At 41.0% G+C, this 13425-nt stretch overlaps 7 protein-coding genes across 10 annotated transcripts in view; 4 read left to right on the top strand and 3 right to left on the bottom strand.

Annotated features, from left to right (window-relative positions):
- Positions 1-1803, bottom strand: part of LOC113217365 (golgin subfamily A member 2) — a 5707-nt gene extending 3904 nt beyond the window's left edge. For both annotated transcript variants that reach the window (XM_026437234.2, XM_026437233.2), the window contains exons 1-3: positions 1661-1803; positions 1024-1137; positions 63-941 (exon numbers count right to left, since the gene is read on the bottom strand). In XM_026437234.2, coding sequence (XP_026293019.1) covers positions 63-941; positions 1024-1137; positions 1661-1756 — 1089 coding nt within the window. In that variant the 5' untranslated portion in view covers positions 1757-1803. The remainder of the gene's footprint in view (positions 1-62; positions 942-1023; positions 1138-1660) is intronic.
- Positions 1804-1852: 49 nt separating this feature from the next.
- Positions 1853-3891, top strand: LOC113217366 (N-terminal Xaa-Pro-Lys N-methyltransferase 1). 2 transcript variants are annotated; one of them, XM_026437235.2, is made up of 6 exons: positions 1853-2034; positions 2529-2717; positions 2794-2977; positions 3053-3161; positions 3256-3488; positions 3578-3891. In XM_026437235.2, exons 1-6 carry the CDS (start codon positions 1993-1995, stop codon positions 3820-3822), a joined length of 1002 nt encoding a protein of 333 aa, XP_026293020.1. In that variant the 5' UTR covers positions 1853-1992; the 3' UTR covers positions 3823-3891. The 2 variants fall into 2 exon arrangements, with proteins under 2 accessions (XP_026293020.1, XP_026293021.1); XM_026437236.2 differs by having other exon boundaries at positions 1995-2143.
- On the bottom strand, positions 3887-5176 carry LOC113217370 (60S ribosomal protein L35). Of its 2 annotated transcripts, none has more exons than XM_026437239.2 (4): positions 5039-5176; positions 4380-4516; positions 4154-4235; positions 3887-4076 (listed from the first exon to the last, which is right to left on the bottom strand). In XM_026437239.2, the coding sequence occupies exons 1-4, from the start codon at positions 5039-5041 to the stop codon at positions 3927-3929; spliced, it is 372 nt and encodes a 123-aa protein (XP_026293024.1). In that variant the 5' UTR covers positions 5042-5176; the 3' UTR covers positions 3887-3926. The 2 variants fall into 2 exon arrangements, with proteins under 2 accessions (XP_026293024.1, XP_026293026.1); XM_026437241.2 differs by lacking the exon at positions 5039-5176 and adding an exon at positions 4847-4993.
- Positions 5177-5283: 107 nt separating this feature from the next.
- LOC113217369 (actin-related protein 2/3 complex subunit 5-B) lies at positions 5284-6342 on the top strand. The gene is made up of 3 exons (XM_026437238.2): positions 5284-5542; positions 5756-5828; positions 5917-6342. The coding sequence occupies exons 1-3, from the start codon at positions 5397-5399 to the stop codon at positions 6154-6156; spliced, it is 459 nt and encodes a 152-aa protein (XP_026293023.1). The 5' UTR covers positions 5284-5396; the 3' UTR covers positions 6157-6342.
- On the bottom strand, positions 6330-7834 carry LOC113217368 (DNA-directed RNA polymerase II subunit RPB3). Its single transcript, XM_026437237.2, has 6 exons — positions 7817-7834; positions 7559-7725; positions 7314-7485; positions 7046-7226; positions 6748-6954; positions 6330-6660 (listed from the first exon to the last, which is right to left on the bottom strand). Exons 2-6 carry the CDS (start codon positions 7642-7644, stop codon positions 6482-6484), a joined length of 825 nt encoding a protein of 274 aa, XP_026293022.1. The 5' UTR covers positions 7645-7725; positions 7817-7834; the 3' UTR covers positions 6330-6481.
- Positions 7835-8054: 220 nt separating this feature from the next.
- LOC113217424 (uncharacterized) lies at positions 8055-11294 on the top strand. The gene is made up of 2 exons (XM_026437321.2): positions 8055-9676; positions 9866-11294. Exons 1-2 carry the CDS (start codon positions 9430-9432, stop codon positions 11224-11226), a joined length of 1608 nt encoding a protein of 535 aa, XP_026293106.1. The 5' UTR covers positions 8055-9429; the 3' UTR covers positions 11227-11294.
- A 635-nt stretch (positions 11295-11929) lies between these two features.
- LOC113217386 (tensin-1) overlaps positions 11930-13425 on the top strand; it is a 283044-nt gene continuing 281548 nt past the window's right edge. The window contains exon 1 of the mRNA XM_052269945.1: positions 11930-12197. The gene's annotated coding sequence lies outside the window, so the exon portion shown is untranslated. The remainder of the gene's footprint in view (positions 12198-13425) is intronic.

The following is a 13425-nucleotide window of genomic DNA, read 5'->3' on the forward strand; positions in this document are numbered from 1 at the left end:
AAAAATATTAAAAAAAAATAAACAAATTTAAAAAAAGAGCTGGATAGAAAAAGCATACATACACTTTCTTTCAGTGTAAACTGAAGCTGCTGATTATTACGGCGTTCAACTGCAAGCTGTGCTGCTAGCTCCTGATTACGAGATTCCAGGAGAGTGGCAAATGAAGAGTTTTGTTTTTCATCTTCCTTCACAGAAGGGTCAATGAGTTGGGTAATCTGATCAGAAAGTTGCCGTATACTTTCTGCACTAAAGCTTCCATTTACAGGTATTGTTGGTTCTGTATTTTCTTGGGGCACACCATCATCAAGGATTAATGCAGATCCATTTTCAGATGGCTCTTTCTGCTCAGTTTGTGGTAGAGGCATGAGAGGGACCTCATCCAGAGAAATTTCTTCTTTAGTAAACAATGGCATTTCACCCTCAGTAATTTCACTATGAGGGGTTGGAATAGACACAGGTGTGTCGGTCAAGTCTGGAGGACTTGATGTAGGAGGGGGATTCAAATCCCACTTGGCCATTGCATCATTGGTCTGGGCAAACAGATGAGCTGTTGAGTATGCACTAGCACTAGCACCTTGTAGAGGTGGAAAAGAACCTTGCTGCGAATAGTCGTAGTTATTGACATTGGTACCAGCAGTACCAAACAGTTCAGAGCTAGCACTGTTTCCATTATTGAAGTATGAATTCCCACAGAAGACTGTGGGAGTTTCATGTAGTGATGAAATAGGTGCGGGTACACTCGTATATGGATTTGAATGAGAGTACTCCATTCCTGAACTGGAAAATTGAAACCCATTTGTGGCTTGAGGGTTTCCACTGCTAACCATTTCTTCCCCAGGGATGTAGCTTGGAACATGTTCAGGTATTCCAATAGGCACTTGAGGAGTGCTTGTGGGACCAAACAAATTTACATTTGGAACTGTGGTTTCCTCAAAATTTAACTGAAAATTGAAAGTAAAACAGTGAGTGACCAAATCTTAACCATCTTGTAATGTTGAAAAATCGAGTAAAAAATGAATATACCTTTGGGTTTTGTTCTGATGTTGACACCCCATAACTCTCAAGAACCGGGGCAGCTGGTGGAGGATTGTTGTTGGGTACTGGGAGAATATCTTTCTTACGTTGAAAGTCTTGCAGCTAAAAGGTAAAAATCATTATGCCAATATTAGTATTTCAATGAATGGAAAAATATAATGTAATGATACCCTAGTAACAGAGGTTTGTCCCAAAATGTTATAATGACAAAATGTTGTATCAGTCTGATGTGTTGCAAAGCCCCAGAACGTCAATATTTCAGAAATAATGCATCATTTTGACGTTTTGAGACGATAATCTGTTACATTAGTAGGTGGGAAAAATGCTGACAAAGTCAGCATAACCTGATATCAAATCTAGTGTACTGACATAACAACCCAGAACCTAGTTTATTACATAGTACAAGCAGCTGTAAACGATGTAAAAGGAAAAGAGGCCGCAATCGCAATATTTTTTGTTTAAGAAACTTTCACTTTGCAAATGAGCTGGATTGACAGCTGACGTGTCCAATTAGCGGTGTCTGCCGTTTTCAAGTGTCAGACATCGTAATTAGGACAAATAATTTGTTCGTGAGTTCCTTACTCAAAAATTAGATTTCCTTCACTTTAACATTATTTTTTCTTACCTTTTTTCGAGCAGCCGCTAATCTTTCTGCTTTGCTGGTGTCTGCCATGTTGGAATAATGTTCAACAACAAACAACAACAGCAACAAGAACAACATGCACCGACCATGGAAACTCGACTGAGAGATGCACTAACCCACAACTGTTTTCTTTTCTTTATTTATTGGTTTTCAGATTATTTATCGAAGGGTTATCTTGCAATTCTTAACAATATCTTCTGTCATTTTTCACTTAGTTTTGAAAAGTATTTGCAGAAAATTGAAAAATACAAGAGTTTTGGCGGGTTGCTACCGTTTCCTGAGATCTTAAAACTCCCTTCCCCTTCCCCCTGCCCATGCGCCCATGCTCGTCTGCAACACATCACAACACATTGGATGTGAGTTGAAAATATTTATATTGAATCGTTTGCTTAATGTGTTTGGACGCAGTTGTGATCCTATGCTGTAGTGTGGATCTTCTGGAACTTCATTCTAAGTAATTTAGAGGTATGGTCTGTAGTCTAACTGAACTTTTTCCCACAAAATCAAGCAGCTACCCTTCATGATTCTGACAGTTTTTATCTTTTTTAAATTAAACTCTTATTACATGCTTGGTTGACCAAACAACTCTGCACCAGATTGTTCCAAACGAATCATGTCGTCTTTTCTCTATAAATTAAAAGTACTGACAATATTGAATCCGTAACCTATTCTGAAAACGTAGACATATAAGTTTTGTTTACATTTAGCGTTCGTTCTTTTAATTTACAAAGAAAAAACAAAATAATTTGGGAATGAAACCAGGAAAAATCCATACATTACATTTTACTGCTTTCTTGATTTTCAGTTATCTACCTTGTCTGTAATTTGTTTTGCTGTATTTGGACCACAGATGGAGAATGAATCGGATCACCCACCACGGGGACTTGTAGAAAACAAGGAGAGAGGAGCTTTTTACAAAGATGCTGCTGACTATTGGTCTCAAATACCTGCCACTGTTGATGGAATGCTTGGTGGTTATGGTCATATTTCTACTGTTGACATCAAAGGTTCAACCCAGTTTCTGAGACAACTGTTTAGGGTTGGTTGACAGAAGTATGACTTAAACTGTTAAAATTATTACTTTTAAAAATAATGTATGTATTATTTTTTCTTAGCTTAAAGTTGCCCCTGGTAAAGAACGGGCCATAGATTGTGGAGCAGGTATTGGACGCATCACAAAAAATCTTCTTTTTAACCATTTTAAAAAAGTTGACCTAGTAGAACAAGATCCAGCATTTGTTGCTCAAGCTAGGACTGCCTTAGAAGCTCATAGTCATATGGGCAACTTTTATTGCTCAGGTTGGTTTGACATTTTGATGCAGAAATAGAATTTATTGCAAGACATTTTGACTGTTATAATTGAACTTGTTACAGGGTTGCAGAGTTTTGAACCAGAGGCTGATACTTATGATGTTATATGGTGCCAGTGGGTTTTGGGCCATTTAAAAGATGATGATCTTATCCAATTCCTTCAACGCTGCATGTAAGTTTTTCCTTGCCAATGTTCTTGCCTAACTTGAGCAAATATGGGCCAGTTGTGCTACTGTATTTTATCTGAGTATTTTCTTTTCTTTCAGTCGGGGTATTAAAGAAAATGGTATTATAGTAATTAAAGAAAATGCAACTACATCTACTGAGTTGGATGAAGACTCTACAGACTCTTCAGTCACACGGCCACTAGATCATTTATGCAGACTTTTGCAAGAGGCTGGTTTGAGATGTGTAAAGCAGAAACGCCAAGAGAATTTTCCACATGGTCTTTATCCAGTCTACATGATAGCAACAAGACCTTTGAATCAGGAAACATCAGGTGCAGAAACAAACTTATCTGTCAAGGATGTGTGCAAACATAATGGCACAGTTCAACAAATATAAATCGTGGCTTGGATTTTGTTATAGATGATTCTCTAAACCAAGTGGGAATAAATACTGATCTCTCTGCTTCAAACACGTCAGAATCATTTGAAGAAGAAGCTAATGGTTTTAACTGTCAAGTTGAGTACTCAAGTGATGATTCCACCAAGACAGAGGTATCACCCACTGACACTGTTTCAAATCGTGGATTAAAATTTAAGCATTTGAGTAATGAGAATAATAGTAATCGTATGAGGGAAGTTACTGACAAAACATGTGATATAGTCTAATAAAAAGTATTGTAAACACCATTCGACCATTGTCATGTCTTTCATAATAAAAAAGATACCAAAATTGTATTTTATGATTTTTTTTATTAACACCAAAGATCAACTCAAGCCTTCACAGCAAATACTCGTGGGGGGAAAGCTGACCTCTTGCGGATTTCCTTCTGTGTAAGGAGCTTGCTTTCGTGCTTGGTAAGTGCACGACGGATAGCGCGGGTTTTCTTGGGCCTCAGGTCGAGGGGCTTGTACTTCTTGTTCTGCAACATACACAAGTAACGTGTCATGACCAGGCTTCTAGCAAGGTAATAAAACATACGGCTTGAGTGATAATTACCTTATAGAACTTCCTAAGGTTCTCCTTTTGCTTCTGGTGCATGACAATGTAAACACGGGCAATAGCCTTACGTACTACACGGCTGCAAGAAAGAACAAAACCAAATTAGCCACACTTCAGAACACAAGGAATAAAACAAAGTTAAAGTGCATGCCAAATCTATGACAACCACATGAAACAGTACTGATTTGATAGAAGCAACTATCCAATGGTAAAAAACACTTACATTTTGGAAAGCTTGGAAGCAGCTCCACCAGTGACTTTCGCCACTCTGAGGTTATTGAGCTCATATTTAAGCTCCTCGAGCTGCTTCGTCAACTCCTTCTTGTCCTTAGTGCGGAGCTCGGAGCACTTGATCTTACCCTGAAACAAAACAACGCCAAAGTTACAACAAGGTCACAGTGGCAATGGCTGAGCTTGGATCGGCCAACAAAGAGACCACAAATTTCGTAACGTGAAGGAGACTGGGAGAAATATAATGGAATTCAGCGTGCACATAAACAATGCAATGCTGAAGGAGAGGTTATGATCACCGTAGCCGAGTACGTCAAGAACAGTAAAATCCCCACAAGGATTGCCAGAAATATGAGAGAATGAATCGAGAAAACGACAAATGTTTGACAAACAGGAATTTGAATCTCAAGTAACAATAGGAAATCAATAAACGACGGCATTTGCCACGCAACTTCTGACCATTGCGATGAGGAGGCTACGGTGGAACACTTGATGATAATTAAACTTAAGTCGGGACGCCCCGTGCACCAGATAATATTCTCAAAAAGGCCAAAATTTTTCAAGAAAAAAATTAAAACTTCACTAAAGTCCACAGGCACGAACGATTAAAACCGATAAATATTACGAAATATTCTTTCCACTGCCTCTTACCATGTTTGCGGTGTGAAGAACGGAACAGGAAATGCTGCCGGCTTGTAGAGTTTGAGGTGTAACTACACTAGACAACCAGAGTATTTTCGAAACGTAATTTCTTTGATCAAGATGAACTACTTACCGTTGTACTTTTATTTTAAAACAAAACTCCACTTAACTTTATAAGCGGTGAAATTTTACAAAGGTCTATTTCAAATTGAACAACGATACCAAATTTAACTTTTCTCATTTGACTAAGGAAGTGGTTGGCGTTCGGTTTGTTTACTTTACAGAAGGCGCAGATAAAAAGAGGGTGTTGTTTCTAACCTTTTAAATAAGTGTCAGTTCGTTTATATTTTTTTACCAAACACATAAAATGTCAATCAATACGTCAAGCTCAGCTTTCCGAAAAATTGACGTGGATCAGTACAATGAAGATAACTTTGGAGATGAAGATCAGGGTGAACTCCAATCACCACCAGTTGGACCCGATGAATCAGAAGTTACTTCCCTTCTGAATCAATATCCTTTAAGAGAGCAAAATTTAATAATAAGTCTGATAATACACAACACATTTCAAAACCGATATTTTCCTATCTTGCTGTACTTTCTGTATTCATGCACACGTCATCCAAAAATAATATATTTTGTAGCATGCTTTTATCATTTTTGAGCTTTATCTTTGCTTATTTTGATTACTGCCAAATTTTGTTGTTTTCCTTAACAGTTTATTACAGGAAAAACTATTGATGCCCTTAAGACAGTCCTAAGGAATGCTCCACTTGCTTCTAAAAATCCTCAAGTGAAGGTGGGTGTTGGCAGTCAATGCCATAACACGTTGTCTCTGTATCTGAAGGAATTCACAAGGGGAATAAACATGTTTTATCTCATTTCAGGATAATGCCTTTAATCTTACCATGAAAGTGCTCCTGTACATTAAAGGATCCCAGGTAGAAGAAGCAGTCAGTGCATTAGATCGAGACCTTGTTGATGTGCTGATGAAATACATTTACCGTGGGTTTGAAACTCCATCTGAGGGCAGCAGTGGTCATCTTTTATTATGGCATGAGCGAGCTTATTCAGTTGGTGGTATTGGAAGTATAGTGCGAGTTCTCACAGATAGTAAGAAAGCTTAAATTTGTGTCTTTGTTAATTGTATCATTTTTCAACCAACACATTTTAATTTTATAATTTTACAAAACTGTACTATACTATGCTTCAGTTCTACTTGCATTCATTGTTAATTTATACTTTGGGATTTTTTTCTGTTACATAAACTGGGGTTAAACAGAAGAATAATATAAGAAAGTTGTTGATCAGTATACTGTGTTTAATTTCAATATCTCTTATGACACATTACATAGGATACATTTTTTGAATGAAAAACAATGCTGGGCTTGACTGTTGGTAGATCCTGTCTAAAATCTACCTGTCGGTATCAGGCTTGGGCAAATAACTAAATCACTGGATTGCAAGAGGTTCATGTACTTCATGAGCCAGCTGCGTCTGAAGGTTGGAGAGCTTATTCTTCAAAACAGCTACTCCCATAGTAACTATGTTTTCAGGCTTTAGTGATCCACAACTTTCAACATTGTAGAAAAACTTGTTCGGCTTAGCTTCCCAATTAAATTGAGCCTCATCTAAAATAAAAAACAATGACAAATTTAGCACTTCACTTTTGAAACTCAATTGATTTTTCATGTAATACACTTTAACAATTTTCTTACATTGATCCTCTTCAAGTTCAGTGTGTTCACTTTTTGGCCATTCGTCTGGCTTGGGAAATAAAGTGTGTCTCATAATATTGTCAGGATCATACTCAAAGCACACTCCAGCAGTTGGGTTCCATTTAGCATGCTCTTTACCAAACCCTTTTTTAGCGTATGCTCTCAACTTTAATTCTTGACCTTTACGGAGCTTCACAATCAATATATCTGAAAGTAAATAAATTGGGAATAAAATGTTAGCATCTTATCATAATTTGCATTTAAAGTGTACCTACAGTTATTTTAAAGAATAACTAACCATCAGTTTCCCCATATTCACTTGTATCATCATCCCTGTTCCTTGAAGTAACAGGTCGAACGCGTTGGTCATTTGATTCAAGATCTGCTGTGGTCACATGCCTTGTCTGATCATCATTACATTTAACATCCAAAGTGAATTCCACACTACAGTCAGGACAGAAATCGATGCAGTTACAATCCTGTAGGAGATTAACAAAAAAAAAAGAATGAAATTGGAAGGCTCTGAGGCTTGAGATTGGTAACAGAGAAAGAAAATAAAGTCTTACTCTGGTGTTCTGCATTCTATCAACAACTTCATCTGATGTTAACGGAATCAGTCCAATGCGATGTGAGAGAAACTCATCACTAAGAACTGTCGAATTGGCTTCGAGTTGAACCCAATCAATAGCCATTGTTGGAGTTTCTGCTATAAATACTCTTCTCAAACTGTTTGCAACGCTGAAACGATTGAACGAACAAAATTAATGGCAAAACTGACAAGAGGACTTCAGGTTAGGAATGGCCAAAATACCTTAGATCTGTGTCTTCCAAGACGAACTTGACATTTTCTTCAGTCAAATCCGTTATCGTCACAGAGGGTTGATTGGCGTACGGCATCGTTCCGGAATAATTCCCTCCTTTTCAATGCAGAAGAGATGTTTGACAACGTCAATGTGATGAGATTGCAGCAGCCGCTTGCTTGAAATCGCAACAACAAATCGAACAACATAAACAAAAGCAAAAACAGAACCAACGACACACTTCTACCAACCCAAGAAGAAACTTATACATCATATGCCGGGTACACTTGGACACTATGTAGGGATTACAGTAGAAACTGATTCAGATTTCAAATTAAGCTTCTATGCTCTGTAATTGAATGCTGGAAAAAAATACTTAGTTGCTGTTGTGTTGTTGTGTTGGGCATTGAGTTTTTCTTACGTAAGAATAAGTTTCTCATACATGGTCACGTGACCCTAGCCCTAGCACCGCCTTCCTCGGTCAGAAACAACTCCTTTGCGAGCGAGTGGCAGTCTGGCATATGACAGGGTTGGCGGACCCCTCCCGATAGATGGGTAGATGGAGGATCCGCTGCGGCGCGGCCTGGCGGCCTCCTCACTCTTCCAAGTCTCGTAATACATACAGCTAACCGAGCACTCAAATTTTATTTCATGAATTTGTTTGGCATTTTTGCTTAATGTTTTCAACTGCAAAGGATATTCCAATGTCAAGGGATTATTTGTGCACAATGTATATTTGTTGCCAATCCAAATAAATATGGGCTGGGAAGATCAAAATCAAAAAGTGTTGATGCTGATCTTTGCTTGTCTTGAAAAAATAAAATACAAGAAGTGCTACTGTGTATAAGATTTAAATATCTAAATCTGCTCCCGAGTTACTGGTTAGTTGCATTTAACTCACCACTTTTCATAACATGATAGCGCAACTAATTTGCAACTCTACTTTCATTGCTCAGAATAGTATTTTTTAGTTTTGAACAAGACATATTCATTCAGCTTGGCATTTCATTTTACGTTCCTTGTTGTCATACATCAATAAAATAACTCTGTCAAGAGTCGAACCAATACATGGTACATTCTATAACTCTAACTTTTAACGGATAACTTTTACTTATAAGAAGTTTTTTTCTTTGTCGCAAAGGGTAAGCAATGTCATATGACTCATAGAGCTCATAAACTTGATCCTGAACATGGACATAGAGAGGAAAATTTCAATGTTTTTAAAAGATAGAGCAGGGAAACGGAAAATATATACATTAAATAAACCATTTTCCAAAATATTACACATTGCACACAATGGGTGAGAAGAACAGAGGTGCAGTAATTAATTATTTAAAAGGCACAATCTGACACGTAACTTTCGGAACTAAAGCTCATGACGGTAAGCAATAGTATTACAAATATAAATCTCGTACATCTTTTATGTTAATTAAATTAACTTCGTTCCAAAAATGTTCTATGTTCCTTGAAAAAAAAATGTTTACAAATAAATTTGTGGTGTTTTTGGTTTTTAAAGTCTCATCTATACAGATGTTTTTGTTTTACTACCGGTGCCTATGTATTTATTTGGAAGATTCGCCGATCCTGAAATATCCTTAGCAAATATAGACTTTTCTTATAAATGCCGAACACATCCATTAAATAAAACTTGAGACTTGTTGAGTGGTAGCTTTAGCTTTTGGCTTGGACTTTGGCGCTCAGAGCAGCAGCGGTGGCGGGCGGCGGGACCCTCCATCTACCCATCTATCGGGAGGGGTCCGCCAACCCTGTCATATGCCAGACTCAGCGAGTGGCGAAAAGTGGCAGATTTTGAATGGTTGTCAGCATTCGTGAATAAGAATATAAACATAAACAAACTTCGTAGACTGTAAGCTTGAATACCATGGTGAAGAACTGCTGCATTTACACTTGTCGAAGTCGCGCAGCCAAGAATCATGCGAAAAAGTCTTATTTTCGCGTACCCGTGGAAGCTAGTACACGCACACGCTGGAAAAACCCGAGACGGGAATGGCTGGAGAGGCGGCGTGCGTTGTGGCTGTCACGTATTTTTGGAAATGCTTTGCCGAGTCCTCAATCTCCGAATACAGTGAGCAAGAACCTGTGGGTGTGTGAGGATCATTTCTTACAAGGTATGTATTACGTAGCGTTGCTATTGTCTTTGTTTATTCGTTTAATAGCCGGTAGTTCGTGCCGCCTGTGCCTCCCGACACCTAACCTGTCACTGTTTCTATTAAATAAAAATAAATAAAAATAAATCAGCATTTGTGCTGTGCTATGCATTTTTCGTACATCTCACGCATGTTTGGATTGTTTTCCAGGCCGCCCATCTGCAGTGCATGAGATTAATCATCCTGACTGGGCACCTAGCCAGCATATCGTAAGCCGTCAAATATCAATGGACGCAGTGGGAGCTATGGAGAACCGACAATTTTCTACAGCAGCTTCAAATGAAACCAAGGAGGCCTGTCAGACTGCTGTGACAGAAGATCATGACTATCTTGGACCCCGAGTGACTCAGGGGGATTCCAACCCTCCTGACGAAGAGGAGGATGACAGTGAACACATAGATATTGTTGAGGATCAACGTGTGACTGACTCTAACTGTTTCTCTGTTTGTGGAAGTGAAACTGTTGGAACTCAGACTTTAAGCTACAAGAGAGATGTTGGAATACAAACAATAAAAAAAATGAGATCAGTTTCAGTTCAAACCGACATAACTTCACTTGACATGGACAAGCATGACAAAAGTATTGCAAGCCTTGAGAAAAAAGTCTCCTGCCTTGAGTTACGTGAAGAGTTCTTTAAAGGGAATGATGATGCTGTATTGTTTTACACAGGACTGCCAAGCTATAAAATCCTCCTTCTCATTTTTAATTTTGTATGTGATTATATTTCTGTCACAAACCGTTCCTCTCTTACCAAATTCCAGCAGTTCCTCTTGACCATGATGAAGTTAAGGCTGAATCTTTACTTTAAAGATCTAGCCTATAGATTTTGTGTGTCTGAACAGACAGCATCTCGGATCTTTAACTCCACTGTAGGGATACTGTACAGTAGGCTTAAGAGGGGCGTCTTTTGGCCAGATAGAGAGGTGCTAAGATCTAATATGCCCCTGACCTTTGAAAAAGCATTTGGAAAGTCTGTGTCAGTCATCATAAACTGTTTTGAAATTTTTTTTGAAAGGGCATCTAATCTTAAAGCATTAGGTGAGACTTTTTCTAATTACAAGCATCAACAAACTTTGAAGTACCTCATTGGCATAACTCCCCAAGGGTTCATTTGTTATATATCTGAAGGCTTTGAAGGTAAGGCATCAGACAAGTTCGCCACTGCAAAGAGTACATTTTTAGAGCACTTGGAACCAGGGGACCATATATTAGCTGACAGAGGCTTCTTAATTGACGATATGGTAAGCTCCTGCTATGCAAAGGTGATAATCCCCGGTTTCAAGAAAGATCTTCAACAAATTAGTCCATCTGAAGTGGAGAGAACACGTAAAATAGCAAATGTCAGTGTACATGTTGAGAGAGTAATTGGATCTCTTCGACAGAAGTACACAATTTTAGGTAGTACTATACCTATAAGTCTTTTAACAAATGACCATGTATTCTTTGATGAAATTGTTCATTTGTGTTGTTGCTTAGTTAATTTCTGTGAAAGTGTAGTGCCAATGCTGTGATACTAAATACTGTGAAATGTTTTCTTGTTCTGTTACAAAATACTATGACTTGTAAAGTCAGCCAGGAATTTTGTTTTTTTCTTATTTCCCCTTACCTTAATATATCTGTTCACTCACTGAATTGGGCAGTGGCACTGGGTAAAGAGCACTAATTTTGTCACATTTGTACTGTGTATTGAAGAAATGTTGACTTTTGACTGGACATTTGTTACGGCATTGAGGTTGCCCGTTCCCCACACCCCACTTTTAAAATTATCCGGTCGTCTCAGTAGAAAAAAATAAAATAAATGTTCAATCCAAAAAAAAGGTGAAACTATAAGCGGGATTTTTTTTTCACTGAAAGATTCAGACTGACGGCCGACGCGATGTTATTCTTTGAGAGGAAGCGAGGGAAGTCCCGTCACCACCGTAGTAAACAAACGGTGGGTCAGGTCAGCGTTAAACGGGCCCGTGACCAGATTGTAGTCACGAACGGAGAAAGGGTTGACGGAGGGTGGCAAATGGACGTACTGTACAATATGGACTTCATTCGCGGCGCCTTAGTTTACAGGGATATGCACCACCACCACATCACCGGCCGCAGGAGCGGAGCCAGGAGGGAAGAGGAGGGAGGGGGAATGCCGGCGTTGCGGGCCCGGCCGGCGGCGCTGCACAGCGCTCAGCTGCGCTGCTGCGCTACCCCGCGCGCCGCTCGCTCCGCTCCGCCATCCAGTACCGGTCTAGCCATGGGCGCGCGCGCACGGGTCGCGGCGGCGGTCCCGGCCCCGCGGCGGCGCACCCCGATCGAGTGACGAGCCGATTGTCGAAAAGTGACGAGTTCGAAAAAAATTAGTGTGTGTCTGTGTGTGTTGTGTGCCATACACCCCCTCTGCGGTGGTGGTGTCCGTGAGTGACGACACGAGTGTCAGCGGCACGCAAAGGACCCTCTGCGACATGGAACGCACCCTCTTACTTGGATAACGACTCCCAGTGTCAGTACCACGCCGATTCGTAGTAGTGTGTGCTTTCGTGTAGAGTGATGCGACGCCGAACACCGCGATGGTCGTGCATGTGCTGACGCCACGCCACTGACACACATGATCTTGCATTTCAAACTTAGTGTGTCGTTTGGTGCTTCAGGAGCACGCGCGCCCAAGGCTGGCTTGGACTTCTTCGACTGTCCTATGTAAAAACGTCAGTCTGCAGTCTGTAGCAGAAGTGACGGTGGGTGACGTGACGGACACCCATACGCGTTGATTTGGGCCATTTTTGTGTTGTTGGACCATATGTGTTTAGCAAACGCGTTACCGTCCACGTCGTGTGTGTCGCATGCACTTAATGCCCGTCATATGTGTGAGTGTGTATGTGTGTGAGTGTGTGTACGTGTGTGAGTGTTTGCATGTGTAGGTGTGGTGTGTGAGTGCGCGTGTGTGTGTGTCGCGATGCCTTATCACTACAGCCCGCCGCGGGCCCGCCCCGTGGGGCGCCACCTTTAGAGCAACACCTCGGTAAACACGCCCGCGTACGCTCACCCGGCTCACGCCTTTTGGTGCCGCGCGCGGCCCGCGGGCGGCGCTGTGGTGGGCCCCGTCGGCGTCGTCGTCGCGCTCGCGCGCAAATATTGACGGCCCCGTAAAGGACATCACCGTCAACACCACGCCCGTGAAAAAAAAAAGAAAAAAAAAACATTTTAAAATAAATAACGCCCACAACACGTCGGCGCTGCTCTTTACAAGTTCACAATTTCGCGCCCATTCATTTTGCCGCCCGCTATCGCTATCGCCGTTTTCCATTCATTTGCCATTCAATCGGGCCGGTGGGTTCGGCTCGGCTCGGCTCGGCCCGGTCACCTGCTGGGACTGTACTGTGCTGTACTACTCACCGTGCTTACCTGTGCCTCCCGCGAACTCTCTTCTTCCTTCCTGCCCCGGACACAACACGAATGCCGCGCGCAGCAGCGCAGCAGGCCTGCATTGTCCCGTGCGCAAGCCGCTGCATTGTCCTCCTCCTCCTCCTCCTCCTCCTCTACAAGAAGGGCAAAGAAGTCCGCGGAGAAGCACGAGGCAGACGACAGCAGGTGACATTCAGTCGAAAGCCAAAGTCCTAGAGGAGAGCAGTGAATCGCCCGGTCGTGGACACCGGACGATGATGATAGGAAGTCGGGGGTATTGCAGGTGCGGGGGCGGTGGGTGGGAGGGAGGAGAGGGAGAGGAGGGAAGG

Source organism: Frankliniella occidentalis, unplaced genomic scaffold, assembly GCF_000697945.3.
Source record: "Frankliniella occidentalis isolate FOCC.00 unplaced genomic scaffold, Focc_3.1 Scaffold106, whole genome shotgun sequence".
In the NCBI taxonomy this organism is placed as follows: domain Eukaryota; kingdom Metazoa; phylum Arthropoda; class Insecta; order Thysanoptera; family Thripidae; genus Frankliniella; species Frankliniella occidentalis.

Coding starts and splice junctions, on each gene's coding strand:
- LOC113217366 (XM_026437235.2), top strand. CDS start 1,993: ATGCGCCCATGCTCGTCTGCAACACATCACAACACATTGGAT. Junction 2,035..2,528: donor CACATCACAACACATTGGAT/GTGAGTTGAAAA, acceptor TTTGGACCACAG/ATGGAGAATGAATCGGATCA. Junction 2,978..3,052: donor GGGCAACTTTTATTGCTCAG/GTTGGTTTGACA, acceptor AACTTGTTACAG/GGTTGCAGAGTTTTGAACCA.
- LOC113217370 (XM_026437239.2), bottom strand. Junction 4,236..4,379: donor GCTTCCAAGCTTTCCAAAAT/GTAAGTGTTTTT, acceptor TCTTTCTTGCAG/CCGTGTAGTACGTAAGGCTA. Junction 4,077..4,153: donor ACCTTAGGAAGTTCTATAAG/GTAATTATCACT, acceptor TGTATGTTGCAG/AACAAGAAGTACAAGCCCCT.
- LOC113217369 (XM_026437238.2), top strand. CDS start 5,397: ATGTCAATCAATACGTCAAGCTCAGCTTTCCGAAAAATTGACGTGGAT. Junction 5,543..5,755: donor GTTACTTCCCTTCTGAATCA/ATATCCTTTAAG, acceptor ACAGTTTATTAC/AGGAAAAACTATTGATGCCC. Junction 5,829..5,916: donor CTAAAAATCCTCAAGTGAAG/GTGGGTGTTGGC, acceptor ATCTCATTTCAG/GATAATGCCTTTAATCTTAC.
- LOC113217368 (XM_026437237.2), bottom strand. CDS start 7,644: ATGCCGTACGCCAATCAACCCTCTGTGACGATAACGGATTTGACTGAA. Junction 7,486..7,558: donor TTGGAAGACACAGATCTAAG/GTATTTTGGCCA, acceptor CAATCGTTTCAG/CGTTGCAAACAGTTTGAGAA. Junction 6,955..7,045: donor TGAATATGGGGAAACTGATG/GTTAGTTATTCT, acceptor ATTTACTTTCAG/ATATATTGATTGTGAAGCTC.
- LOC113217424 (XM_026437321.2), top strand. CDS start 9,430: ATGGTGAAGAACTGCTGCATTTACACTTGTCGAAGTCGCGCAGCCAAG. Junction 9,677..9,865: donor TGAGGATCATTTCTTACAAG/GTATGTATTACG, acceptor ATTGTTTTCCAG/GCCGCCCATCTGCAGTGCAT.